Genomic DNA, 19,447 nt, shown 5'->3' with positions numbered 1-19,447 from the left:
TAACTTTTTTTCCTATTTTAAAACCTGACTACTTTCCAGTTTGCAAGTTGAGGGAGGAATTATCAGAAGTCTATTCACTGGGTAAGTTTTGTTGTCCAAGGATCCATCAAAAACCCAGTCTAGGGACTCTGAAGAAGTCTTGCTGTGCTATTTCATAGCAGCCTCTCTCCAAAGGGTCTTAAAAATGTAAGGGACACTGGAAGAAATGAGATTTGCATCACTGGGCCTTTGTGTAGCTTGGTGTGGTTGGCGTTCAGTTGGACCCTGAGCTGAATGCACTGTGGTGAGTCACCACCATAAGCATCAGTATTCTTGGCTGTTCTCCCTCCATGTGCATTTTGGAGTTAAAGGTGAAATTCCATCTTTAACCCCCTTGTGGTTGTCTGAACAGTGATTAATGAACTAGATGTGATTCCCTGCAGATCTTTCAAAGGGTGGATGAAGGATGAAATTTCAGCCTTTTTTTTTTTAAACCAGGCTTTTTGCTTAATACAGCTTTTAAAATTAATGTCCTCTTTTGAATGCCAAGAAAACAAAAGGAATTTCTCAAAAGTGTATGCAGCTTGACACAATAGACCTTAATTGGTGTCAAGGAGATGTTAGGATGAATGGGAAAATGCCCATTTAGCTGATAAGACTGAAAAGTGGAACCTTGTTATGAGCTGTCATCTCAACATGTATTTAAGCTATAGCAAAACTGCAACATATTTGCCATATAGATCATAATGACTCCAAAGGAGCCATTATACTCTATTATGTAATTACATAATCAAAGCATGCATAGTAATCAGCTTTTGGAATTCAATGCTAATCAAACATACCTATAGTATGTGTTTAAGCTAAAATAGAGAACGTTAATTTGCCATTAGTCTACTAAACAAGAATGTGTATACAGAATATTCATGAATAGCTTAATGTTGTGTCAGATGATATTTTTTGTTTTGTATTCAGGGGAAATCAATAATTTTAATTGAAGAAAAAAGCAGCACTGAAGAGGATTACTCTTTAACTTGCTTTTCAAAAATTTGCCTCACCTTTTACTGATTATAAAAGTATCAGATTAAATTCAATATTTTTTCCTTCCATAAGCTAAAGTGACACAACACTAATTATGTTGCAGTAGGTTGTTATGAGATCTGACCATCTCCAATCCATAGCGCAGTGTTATAAATACTATGTAAAACAAAGCTTTCAAAAACAACAACAAAAACCTTGAGCATGTATTGCTTTTGTAATTAGAAACAAATCAATACATGTTATTTAGAAATAGCCAAGAATAGAAATACCTTGATGACTCAGTCAGATCTGGCCTCTGCTCTTGGCTGTGCCCACGCTTGGCATGTGATTTTAGGCAGGTCTCCTCCCTGGGCCTTGGTGTCTTAAAGTGAGAGAGTCGATCTCTGTGTTCCTTTCAGTTCTATTGATCTTGATTCCATAAGGGCTCCCTGAAAAAGAAGGTGACACAAATGACATGTTTGGGTCAATGTCACATATTCTTATACATTCAGTCATTTGTCGAGTTGGTTTAGTTTCAGTTATCTCTAAGCTTATGATCTGTGTGGTTCTCATTCATAATTGTTTTGACCATTAAGTGGACAGTCCTTGGAGCAGACAATCAACATATTCGACTTAACTGTTTGGAAGAGCAGAAACATAGATGAGGATCAAAAAGGTTAAGAGAAGCTTTGTAAACAGCAGACAGATTGATTGCTTTTGATTTTAAATAAATATTCAAGTGCTCGTGAAGGTTGAAATATTGCCTCTCTTAGAAATAAAGAATTGTATTTGTGTTGAAGAGGTCTCACCCTTAACCTTAATCCACAGTTGATGGACCCCTCTTTTTGGACACTCGTTCTCACTGTCCCTTGCCTGCACATTGGTTGGCTAAAAATGTTACTGTAATATTTAAATGGAACTAAATTTTTTCATCAAAAGTTTTCGTGGCTTGAACTCCGAATAATTTATTTTCAAATTACTTTTACTATAATTCTTATTAATTCAAATAGGTTTCTGACTTGATATAAAACTCTGTAAATGCAGGGAACAGTTTAATGAATTGAAAGATAGGATTGAGTCTTTTAAAGGAAATGTACAAAGTATGCTGACAATAATTGCTCAGATAGAAATCAAATCTTAATGGCTTTGTTAATGATTTGTAGTGAACACTGTGTTTACGTCGACTTGGGGGAACATATGCAGTTAGAAGGATTTTTCCCTCTGGGTTTCGGCAGAATCTTATTTTTTTTTTTTTTCTTTTCCTGAAATGTACTCAACCTTGTGCTAGCTCTCAGAAACATTATCAGGAATTACAGCGCCACTGCTGGTGATAGTTTTATTCGGGTAGGGGCAGAGATTGTTCTTGCAAATTGGGCACATCCTGAACAGCTGTGGTACCCAAACCCTGGGCAGCGGACCAGTACCAGTCAGTGGAATGGGAAGCTTCATCTGTATTTACCGCCACTCCCCATCGCTCACATCACCACATAAGCTCCGCCTCCTATCAGATCAGCAGGGGCATTAGGCGCAAAACCCTGCTGTAAACTGTGCGCATGAGAGATCTGGGTTGCACACTCTTTATGAGAATCTAATGCCTGATGATCTGAGGTGGAACTGAGGCAGCGATGCTAGTGCTGGGGAGCAGCTGCAAATACAGATTGTCATTAGCAGATAATGACTTTATCTGCACAATAAATGTAGTGTGCTTGAATCATGCCCACCAGTCCACTGAAAAATTGTCTTCCATGAAACTGGTCCCTGGTAGCAAAAAGGCTGGGGACCACTGCTGAACAGGGTTGTAAAAATAGGATGCAACAAAAATAAGCATAAACGACAAGCCATGTGCAGCTTTAAGTCAGAGAGGGCTCACGCACACCTATAGAAAATAAGCTTCCCAAACCGTGCTTCTTTGAAAATTTGAAACCTGCGAGGGTAGGAATGAATAACCCTGAGCCTTCCATTTCTGTAAAATTTCAAGAACTATGATGAGGTTTTTAAAGTAATAACTACATTGATCAGCAGCAGGATGATTTTTTTTAAAAAAACAGTTGTATTTCTGGTTTGACTCCTGCCCATTTAGACAACACGACTGTGCTGATTTAATGTCATTTTCAGGCTTCCATATAGCAGAGAGAAAAAGAAAAAAGTTTTCCTAATATGATTTTGCTTGTAAAGGAGTAGGTCAGGAGACTATTTGCTCTTTCTCTGGGCAAACTGTCTTCCCAGTTAAGAGTCATTGGTGCTTCTCAGTGTCAGTAGGAGTTTACATAGTTGCCATAGTATAAACTGAATTCTGTTTTAACTGTAACTTGCCCTTTTATTATAGACTTGACTGGAGAGACTCCCCCAGTGTAAATGAAGTGCCTTATTTATGAACAGCCAGGCAGCGGGGGCGAGAGCGCTTGGTGCTGGCCAATGCCCGCCATGCACTGGTAATAAAGGCTTTCTCCAGGGGCCGAGTGCTGAGCACTGAAAGAAGAAAGCAGTAGTAAACAAGGTGTTTTACATTCAGGACAGTCTCTCTCTCATCTTAAAGTGTGTAATTGTGTTCTGGATAAATTATGGAAATAAAAAAAATCAGAAGTCGCTCATAGGGAAATAACCCTCTTTAAAAACAAGTAAATTTTCCGAGGCAGAGCCAAGAGAACCTTGGCAACATCTCCCTATGCTGGCTAGTGAAATGTGCAAGCTGTATGGGCCGCAGAATCTGACAGAACCGGGTTCAAACACCACGTTGGCCACTTAGCTGAATGACATCAGGCAACTTATTTAAATCCGAGTCTCGGGTTTTTAATCTTTAAAGTGGGGATCTTGAAAACTGTAGGAGTTTGAGAGGGAAAAGTGTGTAAAGTAGCTAGCACGGTGCCTACCACTGGATAAACATTTATTCTCTTTCCCAGTTCTCTTTTCAGGTTTTTGCTTTAAGAGTTGCCCCATCCCCTCCCTATGGTGGCCATATCATTGATGCTAGTCTTTTGTGTAATGCCATTGAAATGGAGTTTATAACAAAATGAGGTTTTAGGAAAGAATCCGTGAGCTATATTAATTGAAGATTAAATTAATAGGGGATTATATGCCAACTGTACTCCTGCCCCTATGCCAGCCCTACCCATCTCTGCTGTCATGGTCATTACGAACCATCAAAATGAATTTTATCTTCAGAAAAAAGCTTTCTCTTCATCGTGATAATAAATGTCCTAGTAACTTCTAGTTTACTGCAGGAGACTTGCTTGTGAGTGACGAGGCCTGTCCAGGGCCATAGTTTTAGTTTTAGAAATTGTGGGGTAAATTGGGGAGTTATAAGGAATACAGTTGCTGGTATAAATGAAAATCCAGTTTGATTCTGTCTCTTAAACCTCACCAATATGGACCGATTAGCAATCAAAAATGTCTACACATGCCAGCCATTGTTCCACCTTTAAAATAAATTACCTTGCTGTTAACAGCCTTATTTAATGGCTACAATGTATTGTAGCACATGCCCAGAACATGTGCTGTTTCTGCCATAACAGTGTATCTGCTAATTGAGTTTTAAGAAAATCAGGAAGATTCTTAAAACGGATTCTTTAAGAAAGGAACCCAAGTTGCCTGTTTGTATCCTGCTACATACATATCAAATTGTGTTTTGTAACAACCTAATTGTCATGATCCCTATTTCCAGGGGAAATTTATCAAGTCACAGTGCACCCTTCTGTTTGGAAGAAATATTTGAGGATGTGGGCAGAAATTATTTTTACATAAAGGCTTCAGGCAGTTAAGAGTACTGACATACATACCATATTTTCATCACTGTCATTCACTTCCTTTGCCTCAAATAAATAGGTCATTATTATTCCATTTCAGCCATCTTATGGTGCCTCAAAAGATGGAGCTCTGTTTAATACAACTGCCGTCCAGCTGACCCATATAATTTATTGGTAATTTTTACAGAATGACATCCTTGGGCCACCACCATCAGCCAAGGCACTTTGATATCTTTCAGCAAAATATTTCATTATCGCTTATAATTTTTTAGCATTAGTATTATAACCATGTTAACACAGCTAGGAACTGGCATTTTCTGAGACAGTGAATTTTTGGTTGGCCTTAGCAATTTGAAAAAATAATACAGTAATGATGGTGATACCACCATGGACCTGCAAAGAACATTATGTGCCAGAGTGCAGCAAGGGCAAAAATTTGCAGATAGCAAAATTTTACGTGAATGATTTGCTCAGCAATGACACATTAAAATGGTCTAGTCTTATATTACTTAATTATAAGTAATAGTTAAGAATGTTTAGACTTTTTTAGAGAAAAACAAATAAAAACCTCTGGTTCCATTTATTATCTCCATTGCTTAAAACACAAAATTACGGTCAACTCTCTCTGCTCCCATTCCTATATAAATGTTTTATAGCCCTAATATGAACATAGTATGCTACTATCCTATTCTCAGAATATACTAGCCTTAGGATTTCGAATAAAGAGCTAGAATTAAAGCATATAGTTATTTCCACAGGAACTATTCTATTAGAGCATAATTGAATTGCAACTGGCTTTTAGGTCTCAGTGGCTACAGGGATCTGTAAGGCCTTGGTTTAATGTTGAAAGGATTAATGCCTGTCATCAGGCTGCCTTTCCATATGTAGCTTTTGTAAATTGAAGATTCTTATTTGTGTTGCTAATAAACTTCCTTTAGATAGAAGAAATCCCTCCCACAACCCAATAAGACCCCATTTGGTATTCTGTTCTCCTTAAGGAAAGTCCCATGACTTAAGATAGTTATAGCACTTGAGTCGTGCAGTTTAATTTTTCCTTAATTTTCTTAGTAGATTGGGTTACCCTGAGGATGTAAGGGTGGTGGCCTTTCTGCACACACTTTTGCCAGGGCCAGCAAAACCACCTTGAAAAGCTCGATTGATTGTCAGGAATTCCCTTCTCCTTGTTCTTTTCTCAAGTCTGGGACTAAACTGCTTCCTCTAGCTGGGTTCTGAATTCCGTGTTTGGCACAGTAATCCACTGAGGAAAAAATAAGCATCCCTTCATTTTTTTCTGATCACCTTTTCTCTTTGTTGTTATTCTGCAACGCTGTTCAGCACACTAAGCTTCCACTGCTGGATCAAGCAAAGGGAAATCTACCCTCTCACTCCCTACAAGCCCCTGGGCCTGCGTCCTCACACCCAGGTTAATTCCCTGGATCATAGAGCTCAAGGTCAGGTTTCATTTTAGTTTGCTCCTCAAGCACCAGGAATTTTTGTTTATCTGTGGCTCTAATAATTTTTTTTTTCCTTATCCTTCTAGTTTCCTTTCTTCTAATCCTCTGCCAGGGGCTGGTCTATTTGTAGGTAGATTTGGCTTAGAGCCATCTCAGACACCCCTTCTCACACTTTCCCACTGTGTCCTGCCAAAAAAAGGATCCTTCAGCAGAAATACGATAGCAGGTGGAAATCCTCCATTTATTCTAATTGCAACTCTATTTATGCTGTCTCAATTTTTTTAGATTAGTATTTATCTTCGACCTTTGTTTCTTAGTGTGACAACGTTTTTTTAAGGAGTGAATAAGCTACCCTGAGTTGATATATAACAGCTACATAGGGAGCCCCTTGAGAGCAGGAATGGTGAGCCTTTATTCTTGTATCCACATTACTCCCAACACATAATAGCCTAATAAATCTTTGAATTTGACGTCTGGAGAAATGATGATGATGATGATGATGATGATGATGATGATGATGATAGCAGCAGCTACCATTTGTTCAGTTTTATGAGAAGCTAGACATAGTGCTAAATGCTTTATATTTATTGTCTTTCTTCATCCCCCCAGCAGCTCTAGAGATAGCTTTTAATGACTATCCCCATCTTGCAGATGGGGAACTGGCTCAGGAACTTTAAATAATTTTCCTGAGATCACACAGCTAGAAAGCAGTCTCTCTCTCTCTCCTTCCTGATTGACCATTACATCTGCTGCCCATACCACACTTTCTGTTCTGTACGTAGAAGTAGGATTAGGTCAGGCCTGTAATCCTAGCACTCTGGGAGGTCGAGGCGGGTGGATCATTTGAGCTCAGGAGTTCAAGACCAGCCTGAGCAAGAGCAAGACCCTGTCTCTACTAAAAAAATAGAAAGAAATTAGCTGGGCAACTAAAAATATATAAAAAAAATTAGCTGGGCATGGTGGCGCATGCCTGTAGTCCCAGCTACTCGGGAGGCTGAGGCAATAGGATTGCTTGAGCCTAGGAGTTTGAGGTTGCTGTGATCTAGGCTGATGCCACCGCACTCTAGCCCGGACAACAGAGTGAGACTCTGTCTCAAAAAAAAGAAAAAAGAAGTAGGGATTAGGTATCAGTTTTCACCCACATTACCATTGCAGCTTTTTTTTTTTTTTTTTTTTTTGAGATAGGTTCTCCCTGTGTTGCCTGAGCTGGAATGCAGTGGCATCATCAAAGCTCGTTGCAACTTCCAACTCCTATGCTTAAGCAATCCTCCTGCTTCAGTCTCCAAGTAGCTGGGACCACAGATGCATGCCACCACACCCAGCTAATTTTTCTGGGGTTTTTTGTTTGTTTTTTGTAGAAATGGGATCTCACTATGTTGCTCAGGCTGATCTCAAACTCCTGGCCTCAAGGGATCCTCCCACTTCAGCCTCCCAAAATGCTAGGGTTATAGGCGTGAGCCACTGCACCTGGCTCATTGCAGCCTCTTAAAGGCTAGGACAGTGTCATACACTTGTGTATCCCCTGCTGGGCCAGGTACAGAATTGAACACTTGACAATTGCTTCATCCTTCGCTTCTAAATTGAACTCTCCTCTCCTCCTACCTGTGCTGTGGATCACTTAGGACATTCATGAGATGGCTTAGCTGCTGTCACTAATCTTAGAAGCAACCAACTAGAGCAGATCTGGAGATAAGCCTTACATCAGGGCATCTGAAAGCCTTGACTTTTTGACATATTCTGAAAGAGATTTTCTAAATGGCTGGCGGGGTTAGGGGAAGGGGATCTGCAGAAGGGGGCATCGTTTCAGGGCTGCCTGGGGCTTTGGGTGAGTCAGGAAGGTGTGAGTTTCTGAGAGCAGAGTAAGAAATTCTGAGCTGTAAGCCTTCCCTGGATTTTCCTGAGATCCCAAAGCGTCATAGTCGGTTAGGTCCTCACTCCCACACAATGAACTGCCTATCCACTGGGAATGCCAGCATCCACTAGCAAGACGAGATTGTTTATTGAACCCTCCTACCTCCTTCTATTAAGTGGCCCTTCGAGTTTTCTGTGAGGTGACCAAATAGCTTAGTGCAAGGACACATAAACTAAGGTTGACTATATGTATCTTCCCTACTCCATTTTGAAAGCTTCAGCTCCTCACAAAAGTCAGTACTCGGACCTTTCCACTACTCCTCCATACACTGCTCAACTAGTACAAAGTGCTAGAAGCTGAAACCTTGGCATCACCACTTCTGTGAGAGCACGGTGATTCCAGGCTCGGTTGTATTTTGTCCCTGGATCTATCTTGGATTAATAGACTCGTTTTGTGGACTATGGAGAAAGCTATGAGAGCCATACCAGATGTTGCTACTTGTGTTCATTTCCTAATATGCTTCTTATTTCTCATTTTAATTGATTGCACTGACCACATTTTAATTGATGGAAATTTTTTTCTGACCTTTCTCTCCCCTTTTCTTAAGGCGATGGACAGAATTTGTTTACGAAAGACGTGACAGTGATCGAGGGAGAAGTTGCGACCATCAGCTGCCAAGTCAATAAGAGCGACGACTCCGTGATTCAACTCCTGAATCCCAACAGGCAGACCATTTATTTCAGGGACTTCAGGCGTAAGTTTCCATCCCCATAGTAGGAGACGGCAACTTTTTTTTCCTACATGTTGTCTTGATAAAGAGATTGCTAAGGCCACCTTTTTTAAATTTAATGTTAGATGCTTAAAGTTTAGTCAATTCTTTAGAGGGAAGAAGAGACAGGCAATCATAATCTTTCTACTTAATAGAAACCTTGAATGGTCCCTTTTAAAAGTAAGGCCGTCTTACTTTTGCAATAGGAATTGATTGTAGTAATTCAAGGTGAATTGCAATTGAGTCCCAAATACTTAGCTGACACAAACAACTCAAATAGGGTAAGGCAAGGAAAATACAGCATTCTGAAAGGTAATCCGTTTGGTTGAAGATTTAAGTTTTCAAGGCAATATGTGCCTATAAAGATAAAACCAAATCTTCTCTTACCATAGCCTCTGGCATATGAAGGTGTCCATATGCTGAAATCTTTCCAAATATAATATAAAAAAAGCCAATAATCAAAACTAAATTATGTATAATAGAAATGGTTCATATGGGTGTCAGGGCTTGGCAAGAGCAAGAATCAGATCTTTTGAAAAAATTGTTCTTTGAGAACACTGGTGCCTTACCAAACCAAATGTCAAGCATGTCCCTTCCCGGCTGCTTGTCCCTTTGCCTCCCCAACACCTCGGGGACATTCATGACCTGTGGAAAGGTTGATAAACCTAAGAAACATTTAAGAGGATGAGGGAGGATAAAAGGAAGAAGCCAGCTTCTTATTCTGAAAGTGAATTTCTGTCATTGTATACTGAGCTAGCCTTTACCAAGATTAATAGAAGGACTTTCAAAGAGAACATTTGAAATAAATAAGAAGCCCACATACATTGCTTTTGCGGTGATTTCCAGCTTGATGCCTAATCAGTTTCATAGTGTGAAGCTGAATGTGGCTGGGAAACTGGAGGGCGGGTTTAAGGCCTCTGCAGGCCCCGGGTCATCTACTTTTGGCAGCTTACCTCAAATCATGTCAAATGTATTAAGATGCATCCAAGTTAAATAGGATTATTTTGCTGCAAAGTTTTATAAATGATTTTTCATTTTACTTTTGCAATTAATATTAATGATTCTTTCTTTCATAATTTGGAACCACTTTTTTTTAAGGCCTCGGAATTTTTGAGGCACTTTAAGAGCCCGTAGGCCCTAGTCTCTGAACTTCCAGTGCCCAAAGGCTAAGAGAGCCCTGACACCCTTCATCAGGGGACTCGTGGCCTGCCCTTTTCTTCCGTTTTCTTTTTGCCTATCTCTGATAGAAAACCTGAAAGAATTTATGAATAAGTGTTGAGCACTGACAGCACTTGGAATTGTGCCAAGGTAGGGGTGTGTAAGTATATATGTACTCACACATGTATGTACCCCTGTGCGTAAGTTTCCTTTGGACAGGGTTATTTGTCGACATGAAGTGATCGTGAAAGCTCAAAATAATAATTCAAAAAGTACAAAGAGGGGCCGGGCACGGTGGCTCACGCCTGTAATCCTAGCTCTCTGGGAGGCTGAGGCGGGCGGATTGTTTGAGCTCAGGAGTTTGAGACCAGCCTGAGCAAGAGCGAGACCCCGTCTCTACTATAAATAGAAAGACATTAGCCAAACAACTAAAAATAGAAAAAATTAGCCGGGCACGGTGGTGCGTGCCTGTAGTCCCAGCTATCCAGGAGGCTGAGGCAGGAGGATCGCTTGAGCCCAGGAGTTGGAGGTTGCTGTGAGCTAGGATGACGCCACAGCACTCTAGCCCAGGCAACACAGTGAGACTCTTTCTCAAAAAAAAAAAGTACAAAGAGCCAGGTGTGGTGGCTCACTCCTGTAGTTCCAGCTTCTCGGGAGGCTGAGGTGGGAGGATCACTTGAGGCCAGGAATGTGAGACCAGCCTGGGCAACATAGTGAGACTCCACCTCTAAAAAATTTTAAAAGTTAGCCAGGCATGGTGGCATACACCCATAGTCCTAGCTACTTGGGAGGCTGAGATGGGAGGATCACCTGAGCCCAGGAGTTCATGCCTGGGTGATATGGGAGACCCTGTCTCTTAAAAAAATAAAAGCAAATTTTTTCTACTCTATAGCTATCTTTCTAGTCATCTTTTTCCTCGCCTAATTGAGGAAAATAGACTGTGCATTGTCGTCTTTCTCACAATCACTAATTTTGTGTTTTGTTTCGCAGCTTTGAAGGACAGCAGGTTTCAGTTGCTGAATTTTTCTAGCAGTGAACTCAAAGTATCATTGACAAACGTCTCGATTTCTGATGAAGGGAGGTATTTTTGCCAGCTCTACACTGACCCCCCACAGGAAAGCTACACCACCATCACGGTCCTGGGTAAGAAATGCACATGGGGCTCATCCCAGGAAATAGGCTGGGGGTGGCCCTTGCTACCAGATGGCTTCCAGCAGCAAGGAGAAGGTTAATGGTGAATTTTACTGTTCAGACTTGTTTTAGGAAGAATCACCGCCCATCTTGCTGAATTTTAAAAATAGCCTATTTTACCAAATGCTCTAAGGAATGGCAATCAGCAGTCTTTATAGATTCCACCTGCTCTTGGGTTTCAAACCTCAAGCTTCAGAAGCAAAGATCAAGAGAATTTAAAGCCCTCAAATGAATCACTCACCACATGAAATGTTATTGCTTCTAACTATCAGGATTTTTTTTTCCTTCTGTGCAGGAGAAGGGGAAGTGGGCTACCAAATCTGCACCCCATGGCAGAGTTCTGTTACGAAATCCATGTAATGATTTTTCCTTCTGAGTTACATCCTCATTTTAACATTGATCATCTCCTTTTCTTTGGCTTTACTTATAGCCTTATTTATTGCTTATCCTCTAGTATGCTGTAAAAAATCATACCCCATGAACATGAACACATACTTCGACACAAATTGCAATTGGACATAAAAGAGTTAGGAGCTCCTTAACTGACAATAAGCACAGAACCGTCAACAGGCCGCTAGGTGCAACTCTAGTGAGTTGAGTGTCTTCATTTATGATTTTATGATCACTAGATTGTGATTTTCAGCAAAATCCCAGTAGCCAGGTTTCCATGTTTATATTTTGATATAGTCAGCAGATATTCCTAGGTTGAGGTGGTCTGAATTAGTCACCTTTTAGACAAACATCTATGCTTGTGCATAACACCAGCTGATCTGGAGTTTTGAAACTGAGTTTTCAAGGACGTACATTATAGCGTGAGGCAAGATCTCTGATTTACACCTTCAGGAAGATGATGAATCAAAGTCTATTTGAGGCGGCAGACTGCAGCTTTTTGGTGTAATGATACGAAGATTAAAGAGGAAAGATAAATATCAAGGACATTTTTGCTTGGGATGTGTGCACATATATGTATTTATGGATGTACATATTGATCTGCTGCCTCATTACTCTATTTAAACACAGCTGTAAACGAGAAAATATTTTTTTATTCATTAAGGTAAAACATGTCCCTGAAGCTTACATATATACTCTTGACAAGAGGAGTGCTGATTTTAGAAAGTCATGTTAAAAGTCTGTCCATACAATTTCTAATGTGATCTGTGTTTACTGACGGATGGCTTTCAGCTGTTGATGTTTGTCACTATTGTGGTTTCAACCTGTATTAGACCTGCATGAATAGTAAGCATGAGAGGTTTCGCTGGAATGGCTATTTTGGTGTTTTGCAGATGAACCAAATTTGCAAGTATAAATTCAAAGTTTTCCGTCTGCTTGCTTTTGTAGAAGTATTTAAAAATACTGTTTGCTTATTGGAGTAAGTCATTAGCTGCATGGACTTCAAATTGACCATCCACATGTCCACCCATTGACCCACCATTGTTCATGGAATTTCCACAGAAGTGTCAGTTGGCAATGAAATGGAATATATTTGTGGTATTCTGAATTTTCAGAATATTTTACTCTATATACCTTTAAGTATTTATATCTTGGTTTCACAGACGAAAAATGATGATAACAGAGGCTAACCATCTTGCCCAGGTTACAAAGTACTCCGTCAGAATCAAGAATCTTGGAATTTGGAACAGACCTTCCTATTCTGTCTTACAACCTTGGATCTTCTAGTTTAGGTTGTTTATAATTAAATCCTGGATGCTCCCATTTCATTATTATTTTCCCAAACGTACATGTCTTTTGTTCTCAGGGTTATTATATCTGGCCATTGGCAAGCAGTTATTATTGCCTATTGTTTTCTTGTGTCTGGTACATTTATTCCCAGAACCACTGCATTGGACCAGTTTGACTATGAATACACCTTGTGCTTAGGAGTCAGCACGCCAGCACTAGGATTTTGAAAGACATTATACCTGTAATCCTTTTGGAGGCCTGATTATTCTAGAAGTAATAAGTTCCTGCTTATATTTTATAGAAGCATTAACTTAAATATACTTGAAAGTAATGCTTTCAAGTATCAAAAGTAGTAGATGTTCTTTTTGCAGATATTATGCATTCATTTAATATTCTTTCCATTGAATTTACTCTAGGATTCCTTGACAGAGCAAAATTGTTGTCATCAGTGTTTGAGTCTTTCATTTTCCAAAATCTGACAATTTCCACTGATACTCGTACATTCAAACCTTTCTCCTAAGGTTTCGAGTTTTCAGATATCATAATGAATGAAGAATGACATTAGCATCTTGGTTGCTATCTACAGTTCTCTGAAAAGGACTCCATATATACTTACACAGCTGTCAAACTTGTTGATAGGTTGAAGATGCTCATTTTAGTGCATGTCTATTAGGTATTTGGTGCATTCAGCAAAAATTTCAGCATAATTATACATTATAGAGGTAGGTATTTGTTAATGTTATCTATGCTATTCTATCTTATCCATGTAAAATTTGAAAACTTTCCTGATATTTTGCATGTATTTGGATGCCTTTTAGGATATTCATTCACTCCTGCCGCTTGTGATGAGTTTGTTTCTTTCCGTAGAACATAGTGTAGGACTCTCTTTATACTACTATTCACGAGAGGAGATGAACAAGAGAGAGAATACACTGCTGTAAGATTAATATAGCTACTGATAATAGTAGCTAATATTATCACTGTCCTGTCCTTCTAAGATTAGTGTTCACTCTTAAGATTCCAGGAACAGGAGAACCTAATTATTTTAAAGGGTCTTGGAGTGAGATTTCACATACTGATCAGCTTTAAGCCTCCTCTTTTGTTGTAATTAATCTGACTCATCTTGATATTGCTGATTTTTGTTAAATGTTGTAGGCGTAATGTTTATAATTAGCTCTCTTATAGATTTGAGGTTAGCTGAGAAGAACCTTGACATTTCATTGCTATTTTCTCATGTTTCCCTCTATGTGATTTTCATTCAGGTTTTCATCTATATGCACCTCCTTAGAAATATCTTTGGTTATTTTCATTAATGGCTGCAGGCATCTTTTACTAAATGTGTCTGTTTAGTGGACCATGTGTAAGTGTATTCTCTGGTTAGCAACGGCCTTAATTCATTTTTCTTATAAATGGATTTTTATACTTTACTAACCTCTTTTGTATTAGAGTAGACGTTATGAAGTTAAAGGGAAAACAGGGTAGAATTAATAGACTAAAATAAATTTTGAGATTTTCTGGTCCAACCCTCTTTTCTCAGAAAGACAGATTTAAATCACCTCATTTATATTTTCCAAAGCTTTCTTGCTCTTAAAAAATATCTGAGAGAAGTCAACTTTATAACATATCAATAAACCATCATGACTCACATATTAGATTTTATTTTATATTTATAAACTAAACAACTCCCACTATACTTGCCTATTTCTTCTAATCTTAGCAAAGATCAGAAATACTCTTCACAATCTTGAGAAAACTATTTATGAACTTGGAAAAAAATCATTCAGCTATTTCTCTGGATGATGATCTCAACAATATATAAGTCCCTTATTTTTCTACACTGGGCATATTTTCCAATGCTTTTGAAGTTTCCCTACTTTTTCCTTTAGCCATAGACTTAAAGATGATGTCAGCTCTTCAGGCAGATAATCCTGGGAACTAGCATTGGTCCAGGACTCACTCCAAAGGGTTATAGAACTTTAGAGCGTATCTGTTGCAATAGAGGGGGAGGGAATTAACATGGATAATACCAAACAGTAAGAAATCCAGATGAGGACCTAGCTGCCCATCGAGCTCTCAGCCCCCAAACAAAATCTGGGGGAGATGGTAAATTTTCCTCTGTCTTTATCTGTACCTGTCCCTTTTCATTTCCTTACTTTGAACCATCAGACATCATTGATAATGTGAAAAGAGCGTACCATCCTCTTTATGACCAAGTGGAGGAATGACGACTTTCCATCAGAAAATGCCATTGAAGATGAACAGGTAGTGGAGGTTAGGAGAAGCCCGAGGTGAGGAGAGATAAGCATCTTCAGGCGCAGCATGAGAAACAAATGAGTGAAGGAAAGATACCCAGGAACACAGGCAACAACTATCTGACAGAAGACATTTGAGGCTAAATTCCATTAAGACTTGACAGCGACACGTAGCAGAATCTTTTAACAACTCCTGGATCTGTCCCATTGAGAGGATTCCCAGGTTTTCTGAGAGTGACCATCAAGGTGTTTCTCCCAAAGAAATACAGACACCGTGGGATCTGCTCTGCCCCATTCTGTAGGGATTTCCAGGATTGTCAGTAGTGTATACAGGGCTTTCTGCCCTGTTTGTCATGTCCGAAGAGAGCCACCTCCCTGAAATCCATACCCCGTCAGTTATATTACTCAATTACACTTCTCACTGGAAGCCATTGCGTATGTCAACATGGAAAATTACTCTCATCACTCTATTTTTATTTTTGCCTGGACCTTGAAAGGTATTAATTTTGTTTGATTTCTCATTCCTTCATTTGTTGAGAAGACATTCCTATGTCTTTTACTCGTCAGTTGTAAAAGTTCATTTCCTCTTGTTCTATTCTTCGTTGCTTACCAAGGTCTTATTTTCTTTCAGCTTGGGCAATCTTTTCCTCAGATATTTTATCTCACAGTAGCATTTTTCAATATTCCTATTATACTGTACTCAGAATGCAGCAGTATGTGTTGGTCCTGAACATTCCCTATTAACTGTCTAGGTACGTGTGATGAAAATCTATAGCCTACCTGTCTGTCGTCTAGCATGGATAAACTACATGAAGGACACAGCCAGCTGAAGCCATCCCATTTCTGTTGTCACTGCCTTCCTGTGTCTCTTAAAATGCTATCAAGATGCGCAACTACAAATTGGATGTTAGTTATCTCTCTTTTTGCTTATTTTTTAAATTAGGGTAGTTCTTTGCCATGTTTAACTACTCATTTGTGCCATATCATATTATTTAATAGCAACACATCCAAGTGAGCAAATATGTGGTTTTCCTTGTATACAGGGAACAAATAGGAGGGATGCTTTTGCTCTAGTAGTTACACCACCACACTATCTTGCTGAGGAAATATATGCAACAAATCATTTTACTTTTACTTTTCCATCGTTCTCTACAGGAATTTTCCACCTGCTCCAATTCAGTGTGAAAGTCTTCCCGTGGGCAGAATTTTCACGTTGGACTAGAACAGTTGGAAATCCCAAATACATGGTTTAATCCCATAATTTATTGAAGCAGTATCAGAGATTTATTATTCAACTTGATCATCAGGATGGCATGTTTATACATATTTAATTTCTTGTTTCTCTTCTGAGTTGAGAAACTTATTAATCATAAGTCTCAGAACTGTCTTTGCTTATTCATGGTGGTCAGGACACATATTCTTAGATTCACTCTACTGAATTCAGTATTCTTACTGATTTTTATTTCAGGAGGCTCAGTCTTGGGATAAGGTTGCACCTTATGTGAAGTTTCAATGTCAACTCGGTTTCATAAAAGATAATATATTTTCATCATCATCATCATAATCACCACCATCATGCTACATACTTCCGATTTGATATTCAGCATTTCAGCCCCCAAATCTTTTATCTTGACCATTTTATCACATATATGTTTAATATGCTCACAGAAGGGTTGTTTTAATTCTCATATATTAAATCTATTTGCGAGCACTCGAGTCTCTTTTGCCTTTGATTTCTAAAATCTGGAACATTGGAATTTAGAATACAGAAAATTATTTCAAACCAATTGGCATTTCCTATATTACTGCATCTTCATATCCAAAGGATTTTATTACTACACTGTGCATCAGCGGTCAAGATTATATCCTGGATCTCTGTGAATCATTTTAATTAAATGAATCTGGTTCTGAGGCACAATTTTTCTGGGTATGAGTGATTGTTTTAAGGGATTCAAAGTTTTTGATCTTTGCTGGAATCTTTCATTTGAAGATTGAAATGCGAATGTTGAATTCAGGGAGAAATATTGCTTTTAGGGACTGCCGGGTAAGGATGATAATTTCAGTAGTATGTACTCCTCTTCCTTTTGCATTCACTTTCTGGTTGATTTTCTAATGACCTATTGGTGACTAATATCTATATTGTTATAACTTGGTCAATGATAGTGTAGGAGTGGGAGACTGGTCATTTTCTGAGGTAAATTTAGGAGAGAAATTCTAAATTAACTGATTTTGCATAATTCACTTTATTTGGTGATCACTTTGCATTTCTTTTTCCTCCCCGTGACAGTTTATTTTAAATTCCCATCAAGAATGTCCATTATTTGTCTTCTTTTTGATAGCAATAGTGCTAGTCACCCATGAAGAGAAGAATACGTCCAAAAATGGATTCTGTATTTATAAAGCACATGTGTTTAATTTGTAGTCCCACCACGTAATCTGATGATCGATATCCAGAAAGACACTGCCGTGGAAGGTGAGGAGATTGAAGTCAACTGCACTGCCATGGCCAGCAAACCAGCCACAACTATCAGATGGTTCAAGGGGAACACGGAGCTGAAAGGTAAGATGCAGATTGCCCTATGCTGAAGTAGTTAGTTAGCACTTGATTCTAGCAGGTATGCCTTCGTGGAAATTAAAGACAAATGCAAAATATGCCCCTGAAACAAAAGTATTCATTTAGATATGGTTTATAATCAATTGCTAAATACTAAATATGTCTGAGGCCAAAGCATAACAGCACTTTAGTGTTCTAATTCATATCTTCATTCTGTGATTTGAAGGTTCCTAGTGCTATCTGTTGTTGTACTCAGGTGTCCAGAAAGAACTAACCCTGTATACTAGAACTCTTTGTGCCAGGAAGAACTTCTATTAGGGGTTTACCCTAAGCTCAGGCTGTCTGTGTCTGTACCCTCAATTCTTGTTGCTTTTGCCCTATCTTATATAGAGACCCAGAGTGGATCAGAACCCCAAATTCTTTTTTTTTTTTGAGACAGACTCTCACTCTGTTGCCTGGGCTAGAGTGCCATGGTATCAGCCTAGCTCACAGTAACCTCTAACTCCTGGGCTCAAGTGATCCTCCTACCTCAGCCTCCTGAGTAGCTGGGACTACAGGCATGTGCCACCATGCTCAGCTAATTTTTTCTATGTATTTTTAGTTGTCCAGCTAATTTCTTTCTTTCTTTTTTTTTTTTTTAAGTAGAGACGAGGTCTCGCTCTTGCTCAGACTGGTCTTGAACTCCTGAGCTCAAACGATCCACCTACCTCGGCCTCCCTCAGTGCTAGGATTACAGGCATGAGCCACCGTGCCCAGCCAGAACCCCAAATTTTTATCTATACATTTTTTTAAATGTCAGTCTTTCACATGGTAAATTCCACATCATTCTGACATCTATTGCACTATCAGCTGTGTTGTCTATATGCTTTCCTACAAGAGTGGTTGCATGAAGTGGACTAAGAATTTCGTCTTAATTGTGAATTTACACAGACCAACTTTCTTGTGAAACCTATAATTTAGTGGCCCAATTCACCAGCCTGTTCTTGTGCAAAGTCTCTGATTTCATGATGGCAGTACAGGCAGCTCCTTATCCCTGCTCTGTTGGTGTTTTCCTCAGTTCTGGCCCATCCCATGTTTAATTCCGGGATCCTCAAATACCTGCCCCCTCCGCTGTTGCATTAGATAAAGGATAAAGCATATACCCGATTTGGCCAATTTTTATCAGTTAATTCCCTTATGTATGTCAGCATTCGGATTCCTTCCTTTTCAAGTTTGCCCTGCAATTAGTACCCTCGGCAAAGGACTCAGGGGCTGAACTTCTCTAGCTATTTGACGGAAATGCTAGCTGTGTGCCTCAATTTCCTCTAAAATGGGGATGATGATATCACATACCTTATGGGGTTCCTTTGAAGGTGAAATGAGTGAATATTTGTAAAGCATTTAGCCAATACTTGGGCCAAGGTAAGTGCTGTATATGCATTTGTTAAATAAAGAATAAATAAAGAATGTAAGGAAGAAAAGAATAAGCCCTTTTAAAAAGGGGATAGAGAAATCTATATCAGGAAACAGATAAATCTATATATAACAGCTTAAGTTTCAAAAAGCTTGTTCTGTTTTAATCTCCTATTTTCTAGGTATGGTTTTGGAAGGAAAGAGTTTCTCATTTCCTCTCTGCCTTTCTGTCTAAGTGAATTGAGCCATTAAATGTGTACCGATAAGTACAAAACATTAAAAGAAAGTTAATGGTGTGCCGTGTTCCTGGGAGTGCTGAGTTCAGGAAGGGACTGGCTTGGCCTATTCATCCCATCCGGAAGCCTCCTCCCTCCTTTTCTGGGTGTTCTTGGACGTGTCTCCCTCT

The 19,447-nt window shown here is 39.2% G+C and overlaps 1 protein-coding gene across 2 annotated transcripts in view; it reads left to right on the top strand.

Annotated features, from left to right (window-relative positions):
• The window catches only part of CADM1 (cell adhesion molecule 1), a 416,015-nt gene that overhangs the window by 335,821 nt on the left and 60,747 nt on the right, over nucleotides 1-19,447 (top strand). For both annotated transcript variants that reach the window (XM_012659205.1, XM_012659204.1), the window contains exons 2-4: nucleotides 8,653-8,799; nucleotides 10,963-11,115; nucleotides 17,518-17,655. In XM_012659205.1, the coding sequence (XP_012514659.1) occupies nucleotides 8,653-8,799; nucleotides 10,963-11,115; nucleotides 17,518-17,655 (438 nt within the window). The remainder of the gene's footprint in view (nucleotides 1-8,652; nucleotides 8,800-10,962; nucleotides 11,116-17,517; nucleotides 17,656-19,447) is intronic.

Source organism: Propithecus coquereli, unplaced genomic scaffold (genome assembly GCF_000956105.1).
Source record: "Propithecus coquereli isolate 6110/MARCELLA unplaced genomic scaffold, Pcoq_1.0 Scaffold6, whole genome shotgun sequence".
In the NCBI taxonomy this organism is placed as follows: Eukaryota; Metazoa; Chordata; class Mammalia; order Primates; family Indriidae; genus Propithecus; species Propithecus coquereli.
This window is presented reverse-complemented; position numbering and strand designations above follow the sequence as displayed.